Source organism: Salmo salar, chromosome 13, assembly GCF_965601325.2.
Source record: "Salmo salar chromosome 13, fSalSal1, whole genome shotgun sequence".
NCBI lineage: Eukaryota > Metazoa > Chordata > Actinopteri > Salmoniformes > Salmonidae > Salmo > Salmo salar.
In genome coordinates this window covers 107,705,783-107,730,596 of record NC_138303.1, presented here as the reverse complement: position 1 = coordinate 107,730,596, position 24,814 = coordinate 107,705,783, and the positions used below count along the sequence as shown (strand labels likewise).

At 43.3% G+C, this 24,814-nt stretch overlaps 1 protein-coding gene across 9 annotated transcripts in view; it reads left to right on the top strand.

Annotated features, from left to right (window-relative positions):
- The window catches only part of mapk10 (mitogen-activated protein kinase 10), a 119,039-nt gene extending 95,604 nt beyond the window's left edge, over positions 1-23,435 (top strand). For 6 of the 9 annotated variants that reach the window (XM_014138910.3, XM_014138907.3, XM_014138909.3 and 3 more), the window contains 3 exons: positions 6,117-6,180; positions 8,349-8,426; positions 20,547-23,435. In XM_014138910.3, the coding sequence (XP_013994385.1) occupies positions 6,117-6,180; positions 8,349-8,426; positions 20,547-20,689 (285 nt within the window). In that variant the 3' untranslated portion in view covers positions 20,690-23,435. Of the gene's footprint in view, positions 1-6,116; positions 6,181-8,348; positions 8,457-20,541 lie in introns of all 9 variants that reach the window. The other 3 variants (XM_045692622.2, XM_014138913.3, XM_014138914.3) reach the window with 3 other exon arrangements.
- The last annotated feature ends 1,379 nt before the right edge of the window (positions 23,436-24,814 follow it).

The following is a 24,814-nucleotide window of genomic DNA, read 5'->3' as shown; positions in this document are numbered from 1 at the left end:
ACAGTCAGATGTCCTATACTATACTCCTGTCCTATACTATTCTCCTGTCGTCTATACCTGTCATATACAGTGCATTTGGAAAGTATTCAGACCCCTTGACTTTTTCCCAAAAATGTTACGTTAAAGTCACGTCTACTCCTGCTCCTCCCCTCCGGCGTTTGACGTCGCCGGTATACTATCCACCGGTCCTGGCAACCATCATTACGCTCACCTGGCACCAATCATTACGCGTACCTGCGCTTCATCATGAGGCACACCTGGACTCCATTACCTCACTTATTACCTCCCCTATATCTGGCACTCCCTTAGATTCTTTCCCCAGTCAGTAGACGCCTCTGCTATGTTGTCTCGTTCCATGTTTGTTGTTTTATTAAACGTACCACCTGCTCCTGCTTCTCGGCTCTCAGTTACAGACTTATTCTAAAATGGATTAAATAAATAAAAATCCTCATCAATCTACACACAGTACCCCATAATGGCATCACAATACCCCATAATGACATCACAATACCCCATAATGACATCACAATACCCCATAATGACATCACAATACCCCATAATGACAAAGCGAAAACAGGTTTTTAGACATTTTTGCACATTTATTAAAAATAAAAACAGAAATACCTTATTTACATAAGTATTCAGACCCTTTGCTATGTGACTGGAAATTGATCTCAGGTGCATCCTGTTTCCATTGATCACCCTAGAGATGTTTCTACAACTTGATTGGAGTCCACCTGTAGTAAATTCAATTGATTGGACATGATTTGGAAAGGCACACACCTGTCTATATAAGGTCCCGCAGTTGACAGTGCACGTTGGAGCAAAAACCAAGCCATGAGGTTGAAGTAATTGTCCGTAGAGCTCTGAAACAGGATTGTGTCAAGGTACAGTTATGGGGAAGGGTACCAAAAATGTTCTGCAGCATTGAAGGACCCCAAGATCACAGTGGCCTCCATCATCCTTAAATGGAAGAAGTTTGGAACCACCAAGACTCTTCCTAGAGCTGGCTGCCTGACCAAACTGAGCAATCGGGGGAGAAGCTCTTGGTCAGGGAGGTGACTCTGCCAGAGCTCCAGAGTTCCTTTGTGGAGATGGGAGAACCTTCCAGAAGGACAACCATCTCCGCAGCACTCCATCAATCAGGCCTTTATGGCAGAGTGGCCAGACAGAAGCCACTCCTCAGGAAAAGGCACATGAAAGCCCGCTTGGAGTTTGCCAAAAGGCACCTAAAGGATTCTCAGACCATAAGAAACATGATTCTCTGGTCTGTTGAAACTACGATTGAACTCTTTGGCCTGAATGCCAAGTGGCACGCCTGGAGGAAACCTGGCACCGTCCCTACGGTGAAGCATGGTGGTGGCAGCATTTTTATTTTATCAATTTCAGAATAAGGCTGTAATGTAACAAAATGTGTAAAAAGTCTAGGGGTCTGAATATTTTCCGAATGCACTGGACTATACTCCTGTCATCTGCATCCGTCCTATACTCATGTCCTATACTATACTCCCGTTCTATACTATACTCCCGTTCTATACTATACTCATGTCCTATACTATACTCCTGTCCTATACTATACTCCCGTTCTATACTATACTCCCGTTCTATACTATACTCACGTTCTGTACTATACTCCTGTCCTATACTATTCTCCTGTCCTATGCTATACTCCCGTCCTATGCTATAGTCCTGTCCTATGCTATACTCCTGTCCTATGCTCCTGTCCTATGCTATACTCCTGTCCTATGCTATAGTCCTGTCCTATACTATACTCCTGTCATCTACATCCGTCCTATACTCATGTCCTATGCTATACTCCCATTCTATACTATACTCACGTTCTATACTATACTCCCCATCTCTCACGTCACTATACTCACGTTCTATACTATACTCCTGTCCTATACTATTCTCCTGTCCTATGCTATACTCCTGTCCTATACTATTTTCCTGTCCTATACTATACTCCTGTCCTATGCTATAGTCCTGTCCTATGCTATACTCCCGTCCTATACTATTCTCCTGTCCCGGACAGGAAGACCACACAACCCACTCATGTGACGCACCCCTCCTAGGGATGGCATGGAAGAGCACCAGTAAGCCAGCGACTCAGCCCCTGTAATAGGGTTTGAGGCAGAGTATCCCAGTGGAGAGAGGGGAACTGGCCAGGCAGAGACAGCAAGGGTGGTTAGTTGCTCCATTGCCTTTCCGTACACCTACACACTCCTGGGCCAGACTACACTCAATCATAGGACCTAATGAAGAGATGAGTCTTCAATAAAGACTTGAAGGTTGAGACCGAGTCTGCGTCTCTCACATGGATAGGCAGACCATTCCATAAAAATTGAGCTCTTTAGGAGAAAGCCCTGCCTCCAGCTGTTTGCTTAGAAATTCTACGGACAATAAGGAGGCCTGTGTCTTGTGACCGTAGCGTACTTCTAGGTATGTACGGCAGGACCAAATCGGAAAGATAGGTAGGAGCAAGCCCATGTATTGCTTTGTAGGTTAGTAGTAAAACCTTGAAATCAGCCCGTGAACGATGGTATCAGAAGCAGCACTAAGGTCTAAGAGCACGAGGACAGATGCAGAGCCTCTGTCTGACGCCATTAAAATGTCATTTACCACCTTCACAAGTGCAGTCTCAGTGCTACGATGGGGTCTAAAACCAGACTGAAGCGTTTCGTATAGATTGTTTGTCTTCAGGAAGGCAGTGAGTTGCTGCACAACAGCTTTTTCTTAACTTTTTGAGAGGAGTGGGAGATTCGATATAGGCCGATAGTTTTTTATATTTTCTGGGTCAAGGTTTTGCTTTTTCAAGAGAGGCTTTATTACTGCCACTTTTAGTGAGTTTGGGACACATCCGGTGGATAGAGAGCCATTTATTATGTTCAACATAGGAGGGCCAAGCACAGGAAGCAGCTCTTTCAGTAGTTTAGTTGGAATAGGGTCCAGAATGCAGGTTGAAGTTTTAGAGGCCATGATTATTTTCATCAATGTGTCAAGAGATTTAGTATTAAAAAACTTGAGTGTCTCCCTTGATCCTAGGTCCTGGCAGAGTTGTGCAGACTCAGGACAACTGAGCTTTGGAGGAATACACATATTTAAAGAGGAGTCCGTAATTTGCTTTCTAATGATCATGATCTTTTCCTCAAAGAAGTTCATGACTTTATCACTGCTGAAGTGAAAGCCATCCTCTCTTAGGGAATGCTGCTTTTTAGTTAGCTTTGCAACAGTATCAAAAATACATTTGGGATTGTTCTTATTCTCCTCAATTAAGTTGGAAAAATAGGATGATCGAGCAGCAGTGAGGGCTCTTCGATACTGTACGGTACTGTCTTTCCAAGCTAGTCAGTAGACTTCCAGTTTGGTGTAGTGCCATTTCCGTTCCAATTTTCTGGAAGCTTGCTTCAGAGCTCGGGTATTTTCTGTATACCAGGGAGCTAGTTTCTTATGGCAAATGTTTTTTGTTTTTAGTGGTGCGACTGCATCTAGGGTATTGCGCAAGGTTAAATTCAGTTCCTCAGTTAGGTGGTTAACTGATTTTTGTACTCTGACGTCCATGGGTAGGTGGAGGGAGTCTAGAAGGGCATCTAGGAATCTTGGGTTGTCCGAGAATTTATAGCACGACTTTTGATGCTCCTTGGTTGGGGTCTGAGCAGATTATTTGTTGCAATTGCAAATGTAATAAAATGGTGGTCTGATAGTCCAGGATCATGAGGAAAAACATTAAGATCCACAACATTTATTCCACGGGACAAAACTAGGTCCAGAGTATGACTGTGGCAGTGAGTAGGTCCGGAGACATGTTGGACAAAACTCACTGAGTCAATGATGGCTCCGAAAGCCTTTTGGAGTGGGTCTGTGGACTTTTCCATGTGAATATTAAAGTCACCAAAAATTTGAATATTGTCTGCCATGACTACAAGGTCCGACAGGAATTCAGGGAACTCAGTGAGGAGCGCTGTATACGGCCCAGGAGGCCTGTAAACAGTAGCTATAAAAAGTGATTGAGTAGGCTGCTTAGATTTCATGACTAGAAACTCCTGTCCTATGCTATACTTATGGCCCATACTCATGGCCTATAGTCCTGTCCTATACTATACTCCCGTCCTATACTATAATCCTGTCCTATTCTATACTAATGTCATATGCTATACTCCTTTCCTATACTATACTAATGTCATATACTCCTGTTCTATGCTATATTCTCCTGTCCTATACTATTCTCATGTCCTATTACCCTGTCCTATACTATTCTCCTGTCCTATGCCCCTGTTCTATACTATACTCATGTTCTATGCTACTGTTCTATACTATACTCCTGTCCTATTCACCTGTTCTATGCTATACTCCTGTTCTATACTATATTCCTGTCCTATTCTCCTGTCCTATGCTCCTGTTCTATACTATACTCATGTTCTATGCTATACTCCTGTCCTATGCTGTTGTTCTATACTATCCTCATGTTCTATGCTCCTGATCTATACTATCCTCATGTTCTATAATACTGTTCTATGCTATACTCCTGTTCTATGCTATGCTCCTGTTCTATGCTATACTCCTGTTCTATGCTATAGTCCTGTCCTATACTATACTCCTGTCCTATACTATACTCCTGTTCTATGCTATACTCCTGTTCTATACTGTGCTCCTGTTCTATGCTATACTCCTGTCCTATACTCCTGTTCTATACTATACTCCTGTTCTATACTATACTCCTGTCCTATTCACCTTTTCTATGCTATACTCCTGTCCTATACTATACTTCTGTTCGTTACTATACTCCTGTTCTATGCTATACTCCTGTTCTATGCTATACTCCTGTTCTATGCTATACTCCTGTTCTATGCTATGCTCCTGTTCTATGCTATACTCCTGTTCTATGCTATAGTCCTGTCCTATACTATACTCCTGTTCTATGCTATACTCCTGTTCTATGCTATGCTCCTGTTCTATGCTATACTCCTGTTCTATGCTATACTCCTGTTCTATACTATACTCCTGTCCTATACTATACTCCTGTTCTATGTTATACTCCTGTTCTATACTGTGCTCCTGTTCTATGCTATACTCCTGTTCTATACTCCTGTTCTATACTATACTCCTGTTCTATACTATACTCCTGTCCTATTCACCTTTTCTATGCTATACTCCTGTCCTATACTATACTTCTGTTCGTTACTATACTCCTGTTCTATGCTATACTCCTGTTCTATGCTATACTCCTGTTCTATGCTATACTCCTGTTCTATACTATACTCCTGTCCTATACTATACTCCTGTCCTATACTATACTCCTGTTCTATGCTATACTCCTGTTCTATGCTATACTCCTGTTCTATACTATACTCCTGTCCTATACTATACTCCTGTCCTATACTATACTCCTGTTCTATACTATACTCCTGTCCTATGCTACATTCTCCTGTTTTATGCTATACTCCTGTCCTATACCCCAGACAAGCACACCTGATTCAACTTTTCAACTAATCATCAGGCCCTCAATGAGTTGAATCTGGGGCTACAACAACAATGTGTTCTGCTGGGGGTCCTAGAGGGATGTAGTTGAGACCACTGGTAGAGAGGGTATATCAATGATCTGTCTGCTAGCTGCTAATTTGCTGAACTCATATTTAAGGTCTCACGTGTGGCGCAGCTGTCTAAAGGCACTGCATCTCAGTGGTAGAGGCGTCACTACAGACCCTGGTTTGACCCCGGGCTGTATCACAACGGGTCCTGATTGGGATTCCCATAGGGCGGCGCACAATTGGCCCAGCGTCGTCCGAGTTAGGGGAGGGTTTGGTCGGGCTAGGCCATCATTGTAAATAAGAATTTGTTCTTAACTGACTTGCCTAGTTAAATAAAGGTTAAAATATAAATAAAACATATTTCTGTGTGTGTGTGTGTACCACGACATATTTTGTAAATATGGCTAGTGTTGCATATGTTTAGAAGCTTGTGCCATTTAATGTATAGTGCAAACTTCAAAGTGTTTTTAAGATATTATTTAAATGCTTACATGATACTGGCAGTGCTTAGGTGCCACTGGTCTCTTAGCCGTAGCTAAAACCGGCTTCAGCAGACACAATCAATCATCCTTGTGTTTCTCCCTCCAGCCGCCTCCTGCTATCTACGACAAGCAGCTGGATGAGAGAGAACACTCCATCGATGAATGGAAAGGTAAACATATCACATATTTAGAGTAGATACAGTTGAAGTCGGAAGTTTACATACACTTAGGTTGGAGTCATTAAAACTCGTTTTTCAACCAATCCACAAATTTCTTGATAACAACTATAATTTGTAAGTCGCTCTGGATAAGAGCGTCTGCTAAATGACTTAAATGTAAATCATTTTGGCAAGTAGGTTAGGACCTCTACTTTGTGCATAACACAAGTCATTTTTCCAACAATTGTTTACAGACAGATTATTTCACTTATAATTCACTGTATCACAATTCCAGTGGGTCAGAAGTTTACATTCACAGCTTGGAAAATTCCAGAAAATGATTTCACAGCTTTAGAAGCTTCTAATAGGCTAATTGACATAATTTGAGTCAATTGGAGGTGTACCTGTGGATGTATTTCAAGGCCTACCTTCAAATTCAGTGCCTCTTTGCTTGACATCATGAGAAAATCAAAGGAAATCAGCCAATACCTCAGAAAAAATATTGTAGACCTCCACAAGTCTGGTTCATCCTTGAGAGCAATTTTCAAACACCTGAAGGTACCACGTTCATCTGTACAAACAATAGTACGCAAGTATAAACACCATGGGACCACGCAGCCGTCATACTGCTCAGGAAGGAGATGCATTCTGTCTCCTAGAGAATAACGTACTTTGGTGCGAAAAGTGCAAATCAATCCCAGAACAACAGCAAAGGACCTTGTGAAGATGCTGGAGGAATCAGGTACAAAAGTATCTATATCCACAGTAAAACGAGTCCTATATCGACATAACCTGAAAGGCCGCTCAGCAAGGAAGAAGCCACTGTTCCAAAACCGCCATAAAAAAGCCAGACTACGGTTTGCAACTGCACATGGGGACAAAGATCGTACTTTTTGGCGAAATGTCCTCTGGTCTGATGAAACAAAAATAGAATTGTTTGGCCATAATGACCATCGTTATGTTTGGAGGAAAAATGGGGAGGCTTGCAAGCCGAAGAACACCATCCCAGCCGTGAAGCACGGGGGTGGCAGCATCATGTTGTGGGGGTGCTTTGCTGCAGGAGGGACTGGTGCACTTCACAAAATAGATGGCATCATGAGGGAGGAAAATTATGTGGATATATTGAAGCAACATCTTAAGACATCAGTCAGGAAGTTAAAGCTTGGTCGCAAATGGGTCTTCCAAATGGACAATGACCCCAAGCATACTTCCAAAGTTGTGGCAAAATGGCTTAAGGACAACAAAGTCAAGGTATTGGAGTGGCCATCACAAAGCCCTAACCTCAATCCTATAGAAAATTTGTGGGGAGAACTGAAAAAGCTTGTGCGAGCAAGGAGGCCTGCAAACCAGACTCAGTTACACCAGCTCTGTCAGGAGGAATGGGCCAAAATTCACCCAACTTATTGTGGGAAGCTTGTGGAAGGCTACCCAAAACATTTGACCCAAGTTAAACAATTTAAAGGCAATGCTACCAAATACTAATTGAGTGTATGTAAACTTCTGACCCACTGGGAATGTGATGAAATAAATGAAAGCTAAAATAAATCATTCTCTCTATTATTATTCTGACATTTCACATTCTTAAAATAAAGTGGTGATCCTAACTGACCTAAGACAGGGATTTTTTACTACAGTAGGATTAAATGTCAGGAATTGTGAAAAACTGAGTTTAAATGTATTTGGCTGAGGTGTATGTAAACTTCCGACTTCAACTGTAGATATGTTGTAATTATATTGCTAAGGAGGCCTCTATCTGAGGTGTATATTGGCTGCGTTTACACAGGCAGCCCAATTCTAATCTTTTTTTCCACTAATTGGTCTTTTGACCAATCACATCAGATCGTTACACATCAGTTTTTTTTCAGAGCTGATCTGATTGGTCAAAAGACCAATTAGTGAAAATCATATCAGAATTGGGCTGCCTGTGTAAACGCAGGGTCAGAAGCTGGCCTACAATACAGTCTACTCATTCATTTTCTATTTGAGTTTGTATAATAACTTTTCCATTTTGTGTGTTGCCATGGTAATTCGACTCCTGGAATGGACTAGTTGAGCAGAGGAGAATTGATTTCTCTGCTGCTATTTGAAAGATTTTTTTCTCCACAACTTTTCCTCCCTCCCTCGCTCTCTCGCTCGCTCGCTCTCTCTCTATATCTCTCTCTCTCGATCTCACTTTCCAGAACTAATCTACAAAGAGGTGATGAACTTTGAGGAGAGGACGAAGAACGGGGTGGTGAAGGGACAGCCCTCTACCTCAGGTACTCTCAGTGCATAACCTAGTCCCCTCTGTAAGTTGAATTATCAATATAATCACTCACTGGACATTTCTTTGTAACAGAGAAATTCATCCGTACATTGGCCACCATTCGTCTTTGTCTCTCATCTTGTTTTTCCGAGACATGTAGTGTAGAATTTGTACATGAGTAATTACATCTGTATGTAAAAGTACCGATTTTAAACTGTAGATTTGGTCTTTTTTGACCAACCATACGTGTTTTGTGTATGTACAATGATAAATCTGTATTTGAATGGTATTAATGTACGCAGTTAGGCAATTGAAAAGTAATATCTGTATGGACTAAGTGATTCATGTGCATTGATTAAAAAGGTTGCTGTCCACCTACTCTATGGAAAAGGTAATATAGGCCATATATATATATATATATATATATACACTGAGTGTCCAAAATATTACGAACACCTTTCTATTATTGGGTGTCACCCCCCCACACAAACACATTTTCCCCTCAGAACAGCCTCAATACATCGGGGAATGGACTCTACAAGGTGTCCAAAGTGTTCCACAGAGATGCTGGCCCATGTTGACTCCAATGCTTCCCACAGTTTTGTCAAGTTAGCTGGATGTCCTTGGGGTGGTGGACCATTCTTGATACGCATGGAAAACTGTTGAAAAACCCAGCAGCGTTGCAGTTCTTGACACAAACCGGTGTGTCTGGCACCTACTACCATACCTTGTTCAAAGGCACTTAAATCTTTTGTCTTGCCCATTCACCCTCTGAATGGCACACATACACAATCCATGTCTCAAGACTTAAAAATCCTTCTTTAACCTGTCTCCTCCTTCTCATCTACATTGATTGAAGTGGATTTAACAAGTGACATCAATAAGGGATCATAGCTTTCACCTGGTCAGTCTGTCATGGAAAGAGCAGATGTTCTTAATGTTTTGTACACTCAGTGTATATTTATTAGAGTGTACTTTCACATCTGTACTGTAACATATCATGAATTAAAGCTGGGGTCTTTGGTCCTTGCTCTTCCAGAGAAACAGTAGAATTCCTCTCGTTCTGAGCTTGCCTTCTAAGATGTCCTAAGATGTGTGATAAATATTTTCAACCCTATAAATATGTTCTGTAAAAAGTGTAGTGTAAATTCCCTTGAATGGCCACTTGAGGGCAGTGTGGAGTCGTGATGGCGTTAGTCCAGTCTAGTGCTGCTGAGAGGAAAACAACTTGCCTCAGTCATTCTCCTCAGCTGTTTTTGGCAGAGAGCATTTTATACTGTACAAAGTCTCACTATGGAAGTTGTATTTGGGGATTGCGCAGTGTCTACAGACATCCTTGTTAGGGCTCTGTTAAGGGGATAGTGGCCTGGAAGTTGTTTAATCCGCAGTGCGATACTGTCACTGTCTCCCTCCCCCCTCCGTCTGTCTCTATGTCCCACTCTTTCTCTCTTTCCCTCCCTCTCTCTCTCTCCCTCCCTCCCTTATCCCTCTACCTCGCTCTCCTTCCCTCTCTCCATCCCTCTCTCTCCCTGCAATTAAGCAGATGGGTAGCCCTAGTGCTGAGGCGAGCATAGAACAGACGCAGTGCTGAAGAGTCCCAGACGGCAGTATTTCTCAGCATTAGCAGTACCAGGCTCTGGAGCACTGCCATTCAGCAGTACTTGGCTCAGGGCTTTTATAGATCACATAGCCAGCCAGGAGGCAGAACCAACTTTAGGGTTTAGTGATAGACGACCACCTGTCATTCTACACAGACCCAGGTAGAATCAGGGGAAATAGAGGACCGCTTGGCTAGCACAGTGAACAATCTACTATACTGGTTGTGGATGAATGCAAATACAATGTGTTTTATGTGTTGGTTACTGTTCTTTGGCAGCATTTCTATATGGGAGGATATATGTAGAATAAAGCATTTAGGTAGTCTTAGATTATTTCAGAATTTCTCCCTCCCAAAAATATATATATATTTTTTATAGATATCCAGAATTGCTTTGATATTTTGCAAAGATGATGTGTCATGTTTGACACAGGATTCTCAAATCTTAGAATGGTTTTAGAAGTTTATTTTTTCCTTGAAGAATAAAGTTAGCTTACATTGATGTAGAAGCCACTGTGTGGGCACCGGACCCCTTCTCCTACTGCTCCGTCTCTGAGTAAACCTGCCACTGTGGGGTTGGATACAATCCATGTTTCAGCCATAAATTGTGATTTAGCCTTCTCGTTTTATTGGTGGTCAGCTGAAATGTCTCCCACTGTCCTTTTTTTAACCACCCGCCTGATAAACAGGAGATTTATGGTCCGCCTGCACAGTGGATGTCTTTTGTACAAATCACCTCACCATTTGGTATGCTCTGAATCGAGAGGGATTGTTTCCTCTCCAGTAGATGAAAGGTATACGTGTAAAGGACATGCGTTATGTGTCACTACAGACTTAGTGACTGTGGATTATGAGGCAGTGATACACATGGCAGAATGTATGTGGATACCTGCTCATCGAACATCTCACTCTAAAATCATGGGCATTAATATGGAGTTGGTCCCCCCTTTGCTGCTATAACAGCCTCCACTCTTCTGGGAAGGCTTTCCACTAGATGTTGGAACATTGCTGCAAGGACTTGCTTCCATTCAGCCACAAGAGCATTAGTCAGGTCAGGCACTGACGCAAGCAGTAAAATTTGATTTAAAAAAATGGATAAAAAAAAAACCTTATGGAACAGCGGGGACTGTGAAGCAACACAAACATTGGCACAGACACATGCATACACACACACACACACACACACACACACACACACACACACACACACACACACACACACACACACACACACACCCCGATAACATACGCACTATACATACACATGGATTTAGTACTGTAGATATGTGGTAGTGGTGGAGTAGGGGCCTGAGGGCACACAGTGTGTTGTGAAATCTGTGAATGTATTATAATGTTTTTAATTTTGCTGGACCCCAGGAAGAGTGGGGATCCAGCAATATATGGGGATCCATAATATATACAAATACAAATACTGATGTTGGCCGATTAGGCCTGGCTTGCAGTCGGCGTTCCAATTAATTCCAAAGGTTTTTGATGGGGTTGAGGTCAGAGATCTGTTCAGGCCAGTCAAGTTCTTCCACATCGATCTTGACAAACCGTTTCTGTATGGATCTCTTTTTGTGCACAGCGGTGTTGTCATGCTGAAACAGGAAAGGCACAGATCATCTAGAATGTCATTGAATTCTGTAGCGTTAAGATTTCCCTTCACTGGAACTAAGGAACCTAGCCCGAACCATGAAAAACAGCCCCACACCATTATTCCTCATCCACCAAACTTTACAGTTGGCACTATGCATTCGGGCAGGTAGCGTTCTCCTGGCATCCGCCAAACCCAGATTCGTCCGACGGACTGCCAGCACTCGGCGATCCAGTTCTGTGAGCTTGTGTGACCTACCACTTTGCGGCTGAGCCGTTGTTGGCCCTAGACGTTTGCACTTCACAATAACAGCACTTACAGTTGACCGGGGCAGGTCTAGCAGGGCAGAAATTTGATGAACTGTCTTGTTGGAAAGGTGGCATCCTATGACGGCGTCACGTTGAAAGTAACTGAGCTTTTTAGTAAGGCCATTCTACTGCCAACAACGGCCATTCAACTGTCAGCAACGGGTGTGGCTGAACTAGCTGAATCCACTAATTTAGCCATGTAGTGTATAAGTCTAGATAAAACCAGTGGACTGAAATAGGTGCCGGTACTGTTTTATATTCAGGTTCAGAAGCTCCACAATAGTATTGAGCTAATATTCTATAAGAGGAACAGGAGCTCAAGCAGTAGAACATTTGAGGTTCCGGTACTTGGCTCCGGTGAGCTTCTGCCCAAGTCGAGCGAGCACTAGATAAAACTATTCTCAATGGGAGGTATTTGATAATAAGAGAACACTTTTTGTATTCCTACCTGCTTAAATAATGTTCTCTTCAGTTTTCTATTCTACTCTTTAACTAGATGTTCCCTCATCTATTTGTTTCCTGCAAATGCTTTTAGTCTACCATATCCGGTTCTGGTATAGCCTAGAATCCATCTCGGAAAACAGAACCAACTCATTCAGATTTATTTGAATCTAAAAGCCAAAGAAAGACAGAAAAGGGAAGAGAAAAATGATAGATGGAGCCATTTGCTGTGAAATGAAATGAAATAGCCCTGTCGAATCCTCTGAAGGAAAGATGAAGGACGACATCTTCTGCATATTATAATAAGAAACCGGACCAGTTTAGAGCTGATTATCATCCTCTGCCCTTTTTATTAAACATGTCATCTCTTTTACTTTGACATGCTACTACTGAACACACAGAATATGAATATGTCTTTTAGGGACCTTTAAATAGAATCTTAGTATTAGTGTCTCTGAGGAGAGAGAGAACAGTGGACCCCAGCCTTAAGTTGTTCTGTTACTGTCTCTGAGGAGAGAGAGAACAGTGGACCCCAGCCTTAACTTGTTCTGTTACTGTCTCTGAGGAGAGAGAGAACAGTGGACCCCAGCCTTAACTTGTTCTGTTACTGTCTCTGAGGAGAGAGGCCTTAACTTGTTCTGTTACTGTCTCTGAGGAGAGAGCAGACAGTGGACCCCAGCCTTAACTTGTATCTGCTACTGTCTCTGAGGAGAGAGAGAACAGTGGACCCCAGCCTTAACTTGTATCTGTTACTTCCTCTGAGGAGAGAGCAGACAGTGGACCCCAGCCTTAACTTGTTCTGTTACTGTCTCTGAGGAGAGAGAGAACAGTGGACCCCAGCCTTAACTTGTTCTGTTACTGTCTCTGAGGAGAGAGAGAACAGTGGACCCCAGCCTTAACTTGTTCTGTTACTGTCTCTGAGGAGAGAGCAGACAGTGGACCCCAGCCTTAACTTGTATCTGTTACTGTCTCTGAGGAGAGAGCAGACAGTGAACCCCAGCCTTAACTTGTTCTGTTACTGTCTCTGAGGAGAGAGAGAACAGTGGACCCCAGCCTTAACTTGTATCTGTTACTGTCTCTGAGGAGAGAGAGAACAGTGGACCCCAGCCTTAACTTGTATCTGTTACTGCCTCTGAGGAGAGAGCAGACAGTGGACCCCAGCCTTAACTTGTATCTGTTACTGTCTCTGAGGAGAGAGCAGACAGTGGACCCCAGCCTTAACTTGTATCTGTTACTTCCTCTGAGGAGAGAGAGAGAGAACAGTGGACCCCAGCCTTAACTTGTTCTGTTACTGTCTCTGAGGAGAGAGCAGACAGTGGACCCCAGCCTTAACTTGTTCTGCTACTGTCTCTGAGGAGAGAGAGAACAGTGGACCCCAGCCTTAACTTGTTCTGTTACTGTCTCTGAGGAGAGAGCAGACAGTGGACCCCAGCCTTAACTTGTTCTGTTACTGCCTCTGAGGAGAGAGAGAACAGTGGACCCCAGCCTTAACTTGTTCTGTTACTGTCTCTGAGGAGAGAGCAGACAGTGAACCCCAGCCTTAACTTGTTCTGTTACTGTCTCTGAGGAGAGAGAGAACAGTGGACCCCAGCCTTAACTTGTTCTGTTACTGTCTCTGAGGAGAGAGAGAACAGTGGACCCCAGCCTTAACTTGTATCTGTTACTGTCTCTGAGGAGAGAGAACAGACAGTGGACCCCAGCCTTAACTTGTATCTGTTACTTCCTCTGAGGAGAGAGCAGACAGTGGACCCCAGCCTTAACTTGTTATGTACTGTCTCTGAGGAGAGAGCAGACAGTGGACCCCAGCCTTAACTTGTATCTGTTACTGTCCTCTGAGGAGAGAGCAGACAGTGGACCCCAGCCTTAACTTGTTATGTTACTGTCTCTGAGGAGAGAGCAGACAGTGGACCCCAGCCTTAACTTGTATCTGTTACTTCCTCGGAGGAGAGAGCAGACAGTGGACCCCAGCCTTAACTTGTATCTGTTACTTCCTCTGAAGAGAGAGAGAACAGTGGACCCCAGCCTTAACTTGTTCTGTTACTGTCTCTGAGGAGAGAGCAGACAGTGGACCCCAGCCTTAACTTGTTCTGTTACTGTCTCTGAGGAGAGAGAGAACAGTGGACCCCAGCCTTAACTTGTTCTGTTACTGTCTCTGAGGAGAGAGAGAACAGTGGACCCCAGCCTTAACTTGTTCTGTTACTGTCTCTGAGGAGAGAGAGAACAGTGGACCCCAGCCTTAACTTGTTCTGTTACTGTCTCTGAGGAGAGAGCAGACAGTGAACCCCAGCCTTAACTTGTTCTGTTACTGTCTCTGAGGAGAGAGCAGACAGTGAACCCCAGCCTTAACTTGTTCTGTTACTGTCTCTGAGGAGAGAGAGAACAGTGGACCCCAGCCTTAACTTGTATCTGTTACTGTCTCTGAGGAGAGAGAGAACAGTGGACCCCAGCCTTAACTTGTTCTGTTACTGTCTCTGAGGAGAGAGCAGACAGTGGACCCCAGCCTTAACTTGTATCTGTTACTGTCTCTGAGGAGAGAGCAGACAGTGAACCCCAGCCTTAACTTGTTCTGTTACTGTCTCTGAGGAGAGAGAGAACAGTGGACCCCAGCCTTAACTTGTATCTGTTACTGTCTCTGAGGAGAGAGAGAACAGTGGACCCCAGCCTTAACTTGTTCTGTTACTGTCTCTGAGGAGAGAGAGAACAGTGGACCCCAGCCTTAACTTGTATCTGTTACTGCCTCTGAGGAGAGAGCAGACAGTGGACCCCAGCCTTAACTTGTATCTGTTACTGTCTCTGAGGAGAGAGCAGACAGTGGACCCCAGCCTTAACTTGTATCTGTTACTTCCTCTGAGGAGAGAGAGAACAGTGGACCCCAGCCTTAACTTGTTCTGTTACTGTCTCTGAGGAGAGAGAGAACAGTGGACCCCAGCCTTAACTTGTATCTGTTACTGTCTCTGAGGAGAGAGAGAACAGTGGACCCCAGCCTTAACTTGTACTGTTACTGTCTCTGAGGAGAGAGAGAACAGTGGACCCCAGCCTTAACTTGTTCTGTTACTGTCTCTGAGGAGAGAGAGAACAGTGGACCCCAGCCTTAACTTGTTCTGTTACTGTCTCTGAGGAGAGAGAGAACAGTGGACCCCAGCCTTAACTTGTTCTGTTACTGTCTCTGAGGAGAGAGAGAACAGTGGACCCCAGCCTTAACTTGTTCTGTTACTGTCTCTGAGGAGAGAGCAGACAGTGGACCCCAGCCTTAACTTGTATCTGTTACTGTCTCTGAGGAGAGAGCAGACAGTGAACCCCAGCCTTAACTTGTTCTGTTACTGTCTCTGAGGAGAGAGAGAACAGTGGACCCCAGCCTTAACTTGTATCTGCTACTGTCTCTGAGGAGAGAGAGAACAGTGGACCCCAGCCTTAACTTGTATCTGTTACTTCCTCGGAGGAGAGAGCAGACAGTGGACCCCAGCCTTAACTTGTATCTGTTACTTCCTCTGAGGAGAGAGAGAACAGTGGACCCCAGCCTTAACTTGTTCTGTTACTGTCTCTGAGGAGAGAGCAGACAGTGGACCCCAGCCTTAACTTGTTCTGTTACTGTCTCTGAGGAGAGAGAGAACAGTGGACCCCAGCCTTAACTTGTTCTGTTACTGTCTCTGAGGAGAGAGCAGACAGTGGACCCCAGCCTTAACTTGTTCTGTTACTGCCTCTGAGGAGAGAGAGGACAGTGGACCCCAGCCTTAACTTGTTCTGTTACTGCCTCTGAGGAGAGAGCAGACAGTGGACCCCAGCCTTAACTTGTTCTGTTACTGCCTCTGAGGAGAGAGAGGACAGTGGACCCCAGCCTTAACTTGTTCTGTTACTGCCTCTGAGGAGAGAGAGGACAGTGGACCCCGGCCTTAACTTGTTCTGTTACTGTCTCTGAGGAGAGAGAGGACAGTGGACCCCAGCCTTAACTTGTTCTGTTACTGCCTCTGAGGAGAGAGCAGACAGTGGACCCCAGCCTTAACTTGTTCTGTTACTGCCTCTGAGGAGAGAGAGGACAGTGGACCCCAGCCTTAACTTGTTCTGTTACTGCCTCTGAGGAGAGAGCAGACAGTGGACCCCAGCCTTAACTTGTTCTGTTACTGCCTCTGAGGAGAGAGAGGACAGTGGACCCCAGCCTTAACTTGTTCTGTTACTGCCTCTGAGGAGAGAGAGGACAGTGGACCCCAGCCTTAACTTGTTCTGTTACTGTCTCTGAGGAGAGAGAGAACAGTGGACCCCAGCCTTAACCTCTTGGGGCTAGGTGGGACGCTAGCGTGCCACCCGTGGTGCACTCCATCAACAGCAGGTGCATTTCAAGAGCGGCAAATTTGAATCCAAATAAATGTCAAAATTCAATTTTTTCAAAAATACAACTATTTTACACCATTTGAAAGATAAACATCTCCTTAATCTAACCACGTTTTACGATTTCAAAAAGGTTTTAACGGCGAAAGCATACATTTAGAGTATGTTAGGACAGTACATTTACAAGAGTTGTGTGTAATGTTTTGTCAAGTCAAAGACAGGGTCACCAAAACCATAAAACCAGCTAAAATGATGCACTAACCTTTTACAATCTCCATCAGATGACACTCCTAGGACATTATGTTAGACAATGCATGCATTTTTAGTTCTATCAAGTTCATATTTATATCCAAAAACAGCGTTTTACTATGGCATTGATGTTGAGGAAATCGTTTCCCTCCAATAACCGGCAGTCAAGTCAGCGTCACAAATTAAATAATTAAAATTAGAAAACATTGGTAAAATATTATATTGTCATTTAAAGAATTATAGATTTACATCTCTTGAACTCAATCAACTTGCCAGATTTAAAAATAACCTTACTGGGAAATCACACTTTGCAATAATCTGAGCACTGCGCCCAGAAAAATACGCGTTGCGATACAGACTAGACGTCATGTTGGGGAGATCTAAAATCGAAAATACTATGTAAATAATCCATTACCTTTGATTCTCTTCATCAGATGTCACTTCCAGGTATCACAGGTCCATAACGAATGTAGTTTTGTTCAAAAAAGCTCATCATTTATGTCCAAAAATCTCCGTCTCGTTAGCACATGATGTAAGCCAGCCGGACTTCTCGTCATGAACGAGGGGAAAAAATATATTTCCGTTCGTTCAAACATGTCAAACGTTGTATAGCATAAATCATTAGGGCCTTTTTTAACCAGAACATGAATAATATTCAAGGTGGACGAATGCATACTCTTTTATAACGTATTGGAACGAGGGTACCCAACATGAACACGCGCGCCAGGTGTCTAATGGGACATCATCGTTCCATGGCTCTTGTTCGGTCAGATCTCCCTCCAGAAGACTCAAAACACTTTGTAAAGGCTGGTGACATCTAGTGGAAGCAATAGGAAGTGCCAAAATATTCCTAAGCCCCTGTGTTTTTCAATGGGATAGGTTTAAAGTCAATACAACACATCAGGTATCCACTTCCTGTCAGAAAATGTCTCAGGGTTTTGCCTGCCAAATGAGTTCTGTTATACTCACAGACACCATTCAAACAGTTTTAGAAACTTTAGAGTGTTTTCTATCCATATATAATAAGTATATGCATATTCTAGTTACTGGGTAGGATTAGTAACCAGATTAAATCGGGTACATTTTTTTTATCCAGACGTGCAAATGCTGCCCCCTAGACCCAACAGGTTAACTTGTTCTGTTACTGCCTCTGAGGAGAGAGCAGACAGTGGACCCCAGCCTTAACTTGTTCTGTTACTGTCTCTGAGGAGAGAGAGAACAGTGGACCCCAGCCTTAACTTGTTCTGTTACTGCCTCTGAGGAGAGAGCAGACAGTGGACCCCAGCCTTAACTTGTTCTGTTACTGTCTCTGAGGAGAGAGAGAACAGTGGACCCCAGCCTTAACTTGTTCTGTTACTGTCTCTGAGGAGAGAGAGAACAGTGGACCCCAGCCTTAACTTGTTCTGTTACTGTCTCTGAGGAAAGAGAGAACAGTGGACCCCAGCCTTAACTTGTTCTGTTACTGTCTCTGAGGAGAGAGAGAACAGTGGACCCCAGCCTTAACTTGTATCTGTTACTTCCTCTGAGGAAAGAGAGAACAGTGGACCCCAGCCTTAACTTGTATCTGTTACTTCCTCTGAGGAAAGAGAGAACAGTGGACCCCAGCCTTAACTTGTATCTGTTACTGTCTCTGAGGAAAGAGAGAACAGTGGACCCCAGCCTTAACTTGTATCTGTTACTTCCTCTGAGGAAAGAGAGAACAGTGGACCCCAGCCTTAACTTGTTCTGTTACTGTCTCTGAGGAGAGAGAGAACAGTGGACCCCAGCCTTAACTTGTTCTGTTACTGCCTCTGAGGAGAGAGCAGACAGTGGACCCCAGCCTTAACTTGTTCTGTTACTGTCTCTGAGGAGAGAGAGAACAGTGGACCCCAGCCTTAACTTGTTCTGTTACTGCCTCTGAGGAGAGAGCAGACAGTGGACCCCAGCCTTAACTTGTTCTGTTACTGTCTCTGAGGAGAGAGAGAACAGTGGACCCCAGCCTTAACTTGTTCTGTTACTGTCTCTGAGGAGAGAGAGAACACTGGACCCCAGCCTTAACTTGTTCTGTTACTGTCTCTGAGGAAAGAGAGAACAGTGGACCCCAGCCTTAACTTGTTCTGTTACTGTCTCTGAGGAGAGAGAGAACAGTGGACCCCAGCCTTAACTTGTATCTGTTACTTCCTCTGAGGAAAGAGAGAACAGTGGACCCCAGCCTTAACTTGTATCTGTTACTTCCTCTGAGGAAAGAGAGAACAGTGGACCCCAGCCTTAACTTGTATCTGTTACTGTCTCTGAGGAAAGAGAGAACAGTGGACCCCAGCCTTAACTTGTATCTGTTACTTCCTCTGAGGAAAGAGAGAACAGTGGACCCCAGCCTTAACTTGTTCTGTTACTGTCTCTGAGGAGAGAGAGAACAGTGGACCCCAGCCTTAACTTGTATCTGTTACTTCCTCTGAGGAAAGAGAGAACAGTGGACCCCAGCCTTAACTTGTTCTGTTACTGTCTCTGAGGAGAGAGAGAACAGTGGACCCCAGCCTTAACTTGTATCTGTTACTTCCTCTGAGGAAAGAGAGAACAGTGGACCCCAGCCTTAACTTGTTCTGTTACTGTCTCTGAGGAGAGAGCAGACAGTGGACCCCAGCCTTAACTTGTATCTGTTACTTCCTCTGAGGAAAGAGAGAACAGTGGACCCCAGCCTTAACTTGTTCTGTTACTGTCTCTGAGGAGAGAGAGAACAGTGGACCCCAGCCTTAACTTGTATCTGTTACTTCCTCTGAGGAAAGAGAGAACAGTGGACCCCAGCCTTAACTTGTTCTGTTACTGTCTCTGAGGAGAGAGAGAACAGTGGACCCCAGCCTTAACTTGTTCTGTTACTGTCTCTGAGGAGAGAGAGAACAGTGGACCCCAGCCTTAACTTGTTCTGTTACTGTCTCTGAGGAGAGAGCAGACAGTGGACCCCAGCCTTAACTTGTATCTGTTACTTCCTCTGAGGAAAGAGAGAACAGTGGACCCCAGCCTTAACTTGTACTGTTACTGTCTCTGAGGAGAGAGAGAACAGTGGACCCCAGCCTTAACTTGTATCTGTTACTTCCTCTGAGGAGATAGCAGACAGTGGACCCCAGCCTTAACTTGTATCTGTTACTGTCTCTGAGGAGAGAGAGAACAGTGGACCCCAGCCTTAACTTGTTCTGTTACTGTCTCTGAGGAGAGAGAGAACAGTGGACCCCAGCCTTAACTTGTATCTGTTACTGTCTCTGAGGAGAGAGAGAACAGTGGACCCCAGCCTTAACTTGTATCTGTTACTGCCTCTGAGGAGAGAGAGAACAGTGGACCCCAGCCTTAACTTGTATCTGTTACTTCCTCTGAGGAGAGAGAGAGAACAGTGGACCCCAGCCTTAACTTGTTCTGTTACTGTCTCTGAGGAGAGAGCAGACAGTGGACCCCAGCCTTAACATGCCTCTTTCATGTCTAGTGTGTCACTGTGATTTGTATATACGTATGGTTCCTTGTGTACTATTGGGTTGGGTTGTATGTGTCACAGTAATGGTTGTAGCTGACTGTGACTGTGTCTACGTATTAGTGTCTGCGGGGCTGTTAGTTCATTGTAATCCCGGCTGCCTGTTTATTCCCTCAGCACAGGTGCAGCCGTGAACAGCAGTGGTGAGAGCCTCCCTTCCCCCTCCGTCAACGATATCTCCTCCATGTCCACCGACCAGACCCTGGCCTCAGACACCGACAGCAGCCTGGAGACCTCTGCAGGACCCCTGGGTTGTTGCAGGTGACTAGCAGCCTGCCTGCGCAACCCCATGTTCTTCAGAAGGTGAAACACAATGTCCAAACAACCCAACCAACCTACCTACCAACCACTACCAACCGAAACCTGAAAAAGAACAAAAATGGTTAAAAGAGAAAAAAATGATGATATGAATGGGATGATTAAGGAAACATAAAGTAATTACTATAAGAATCATGATTATAAAATTTAAGCCTGCATTTTCATTCAAAAAGAAATCACAAAAGTATAACGAAAAAACTAAAACGAACTAAAGTGAAATATATTTATTAACTTCTAGTTGCTTTACTTATATCTCCCCCTTATATGGCATCAATAAAAAAATACAAAAAGCTTAGACAGGCATTTTTCTGTAAAGTGTCATTAAAACTGGCTGTTCATTCCCCCAATACCTTGCAAGCGTCTGTGCTTCAGTCAATGTGGCAAGGTGTTCTCTCTTTGTTCATTACTGCACTGTACTATATAAACCTCCATTCACTTTCCCCACACCTTATGTGACGGTACTGGTATGTTTTGATAACCTCTAGGCTTGATCCTGGGGTTGTCTCCTGTATGGGGTTGACAGATAGGTGTGTTTGAATACTATTATTCCTGCAGGGGTTAGTGCTAGTGTTCCACACAGCACAGCGCCCCCTGTCTTCTGTAAATATGTAATTCTGTACAGCAGCAAGCTAGGCACACAGACAAGACAGACAGAGTGGGACTGATGGCCAGTACTGGAAGTTCTTCTATAGCGCACCTTGCCACATGACATCACCAGCTTGACCTTTGCCCCCCTAACCTTTGCCCCTTGACCTTTCACCTAAGTTTAACCCCTTGCCTGTTAGTCCTGCTGCATGATTACAAAAGCTAACTCTAATTATATGATAAATGACTATAGATACTTTTGTTTATATAACATAAGTAATTGAACTTTTCAACCGGAGTGGTGCTGAAACCCAGGGATGGGGGAGCTCTAGTTAATGATGGCTAGCTATATATATTAACATACATACTGGGAGTGATTGGCTGCAGGAGAAGCCATTGGGACGTACAGTACTATCATTGTCATCGCTGAGTAGGATTGGGGTTCAATTCCATTTCAATTCAGTCAATTCAGAAAGTCAACTGAAATTCCAATTCTAATTCCATATTTTCATCATTGAAACACGTTCAGGAAGATTGGAATTTGGAACTGAATTTTTCAATTGACTTCCTGAATTGCCTGAATGTAAATGGGACTGACCCCAAACTTGTCGCTGAGCTGGAACCTTAAGTTCCTCGTTTATTTTTTGTGTTTTTGTTGAAATGAAATGATAAAATCCCTTCAGACTGCACCACGCCTACGGCTGTGGACAGGCCCACCCACCCACAGCCTGTCATTCCAAATGTCACCTACCCACCAACCAGGGTGGTCACTCACTCTGTTTCTGTGTCACTACTGTGGAGTAAAGAAGAGGAGAGAAGGAGACTTATATGTTTGTGTTACTATCTGAAGAACGCTTTTTGGGGGGGGGGGGGGGGGGGATCAAGAGGTTACCTCATAGAATAGTTTAGTTCCTCAATCGCATCTGTCATTTACATTTAAATGACTACTACTTACTGTAATGACTACTACTGACTTACTGTAATGACTACTACTCACTTACTGTAATGACTACTACTGACTTACTGTAATGACTACTACTGACTTACTGTAATGACTACTACTCACTTACTGTAATGACTACTACTGACTTACTGTAATGACTACTACTCACTTACTGTAATGACTACTACTTACTTACTGTAATGCCTACTACTTACTGTAATGACTACTACTTACTGTAATGACTACTACTTACTTACTGTAATGCCTACTACTTACTGTAATGCCTACTACTTACTGTAATGACTACTACTTACTGTAATGACTACTACTTACTGTAATGCCATATTTTGTCAAAAGGGAATCAGCTGATATACCGACTACCTATAAAACCAGTAATGTTAAAAATAAGGATTTTAACTGGAAGTTTATTTATTATTGATTATTTATTATTTCATAGACTGAACCTGAATAATGGGAAGTGCCTTGTTTGGAATGATGCAGTTTCCTCATCTTAGATATACACTAATAACAACAACACAGCAAGCATTGAAATGAAGTTGGTGTCTGGTAGAGTTGAAACATTTCTGGAAACTTTCCCAGAATTCCCAGGTTTTCCAGAGGTCCTGGTTGGAAGATTCCCAGTTGGATGATTCCCTCCCTTTTCATTCCCTCCTGATCCCAGGAATCCTCCAATTTATAATCCTCAACTTCATGAAAACCTGTGAAGTTTGGGAAAGTTGAAACCTTAAGTGTCTGGCCTGTCCTGTTCAATCTGTTTCCGCATGGTGTCACTGACTGCACCTACCTGCACATAGTCACCACAACTGACCGATACCCATGTCCTCTCTACAGGAAGTACACTACAACCATCACCATCGTATCGTTGCATCTTTGACTAACTACATCATGTAGAAATTGGAACCTACTTTTTAAACACACTGGGACTGTTGTTAAAATGCAGATAAAGACTCATCATCTACATGTTTTTCCTGACCTATATAGTTACCTAGCAACTGAGCAGAATACCTTCTAAGTTTTTCTGACCTATATAGTTACCTAGCAACTGAGCAGAATACCTTCTAAGTTGTTTGGTTTTGTTTTGTATCTGTAAATGTCTTATTTGATCAGTGTCCTTACATTTCAATAAAGGGATGAAATAATCGTTTTTTTTTGTTGTTGGTTTGTATATTTAAAGCATGAAACCCATATTTGTTACATACGTTACTATACCCCCTGGTGAAGGACAGTTGTGGAAATATTGAGCAATGTTTCATGCTTTTTCAACCTTATTGAATGAAAACTCCAACAGAAAATCTGTTGGACAGCAAGTGGGAGGGTTTTCAGTGGTTGAATTACATTTATTCAAATTGCGAGAGGGAGCCACACCAGCAAAGATCATTATGCACCTGGGAAAAGAAAGGGAAAGGGGGATACCTAGTCAGTTGTCCAAGCAAATGTATTCAACTCAAATGTATCTTCCGCATTTGACCCACTGCAGAAGGTAAGTCTGAATACCAACTACTGAGAAGTGCTTAAATGAAAACAAGTAAAAAAAGGAATAGATTTCTTAAGTCTGAATCAGGACCTATGTGAATGAATACTGAACAAATATATACATTTACATTTACACCCTGGACATATAATCGCAACATGCAACAATTTCAATGATTTTACAGAGTTACAGTTCATATAAGGAAATCTGTCAATTGAAATAAATTCATTAGGCCCTAATCTATGGATTTCACATGACTGGGCAGGGGCGCAGCCATGGTTGGGCCTGGGAGGGCATAGGCCCACCCACTTGGGAGCAAGGCTCAGACAATCAGAATGAGTTTTTCCCCACAAAAGGGTTTTATTACAGACAGAAATACTCCTCAGTTTAATCAGCTGTTCGGATGGCTGGTCTCTCCTGCAGGTGAAGAAGCCGGATGTGAAGGTCCTGGGCTGGCGTGGTTACACGTGGTCTGCAGTTGTGAGGCAGTTTGGACGTACTGCCAAATTCTCTAAAATAACGGAGGCGGCTTATGGTAAAAAGGAACATTCAATTCTCCGTCAACAGCTCTGGTGGACATTCCTGCAGTCAGCATGCCAATTGCACGCTCCCTAAAAACTTGAATTGTGACAAAACTGCACATTTTAGAGTGGCCTTTTATTGTCCCCAACACAAGGTGCACCTCTGTAATGATCCTGCTGTTTAATCATCTTCTTGATGTGCCACACCTGTCAGGTGGATGGATTATCTTTTTTTTTTTATATACTCATATCCTGAAAAGTCCCCACCAAAAGATAAGGACGACATAAGGTCTATAACATGTCCCTCTGTGATAGTACAATATTTGACTGTACTACTTCATAAGGATCGCTGTGTTTTCCTTCTAAATAGAGTTCCCAAAGAAGGACACAAACATTTTAACTCTGACAGCTTTTGAAGTAGTATTCTTCTTTGTATTTTTTTTTATTTAGTATTTTTTTAAATGTATTTAACCTTTATTTAACCAGGCAAGTCAGTTAAGAACAAATTCTTATTTACAATGACGGCCTAGG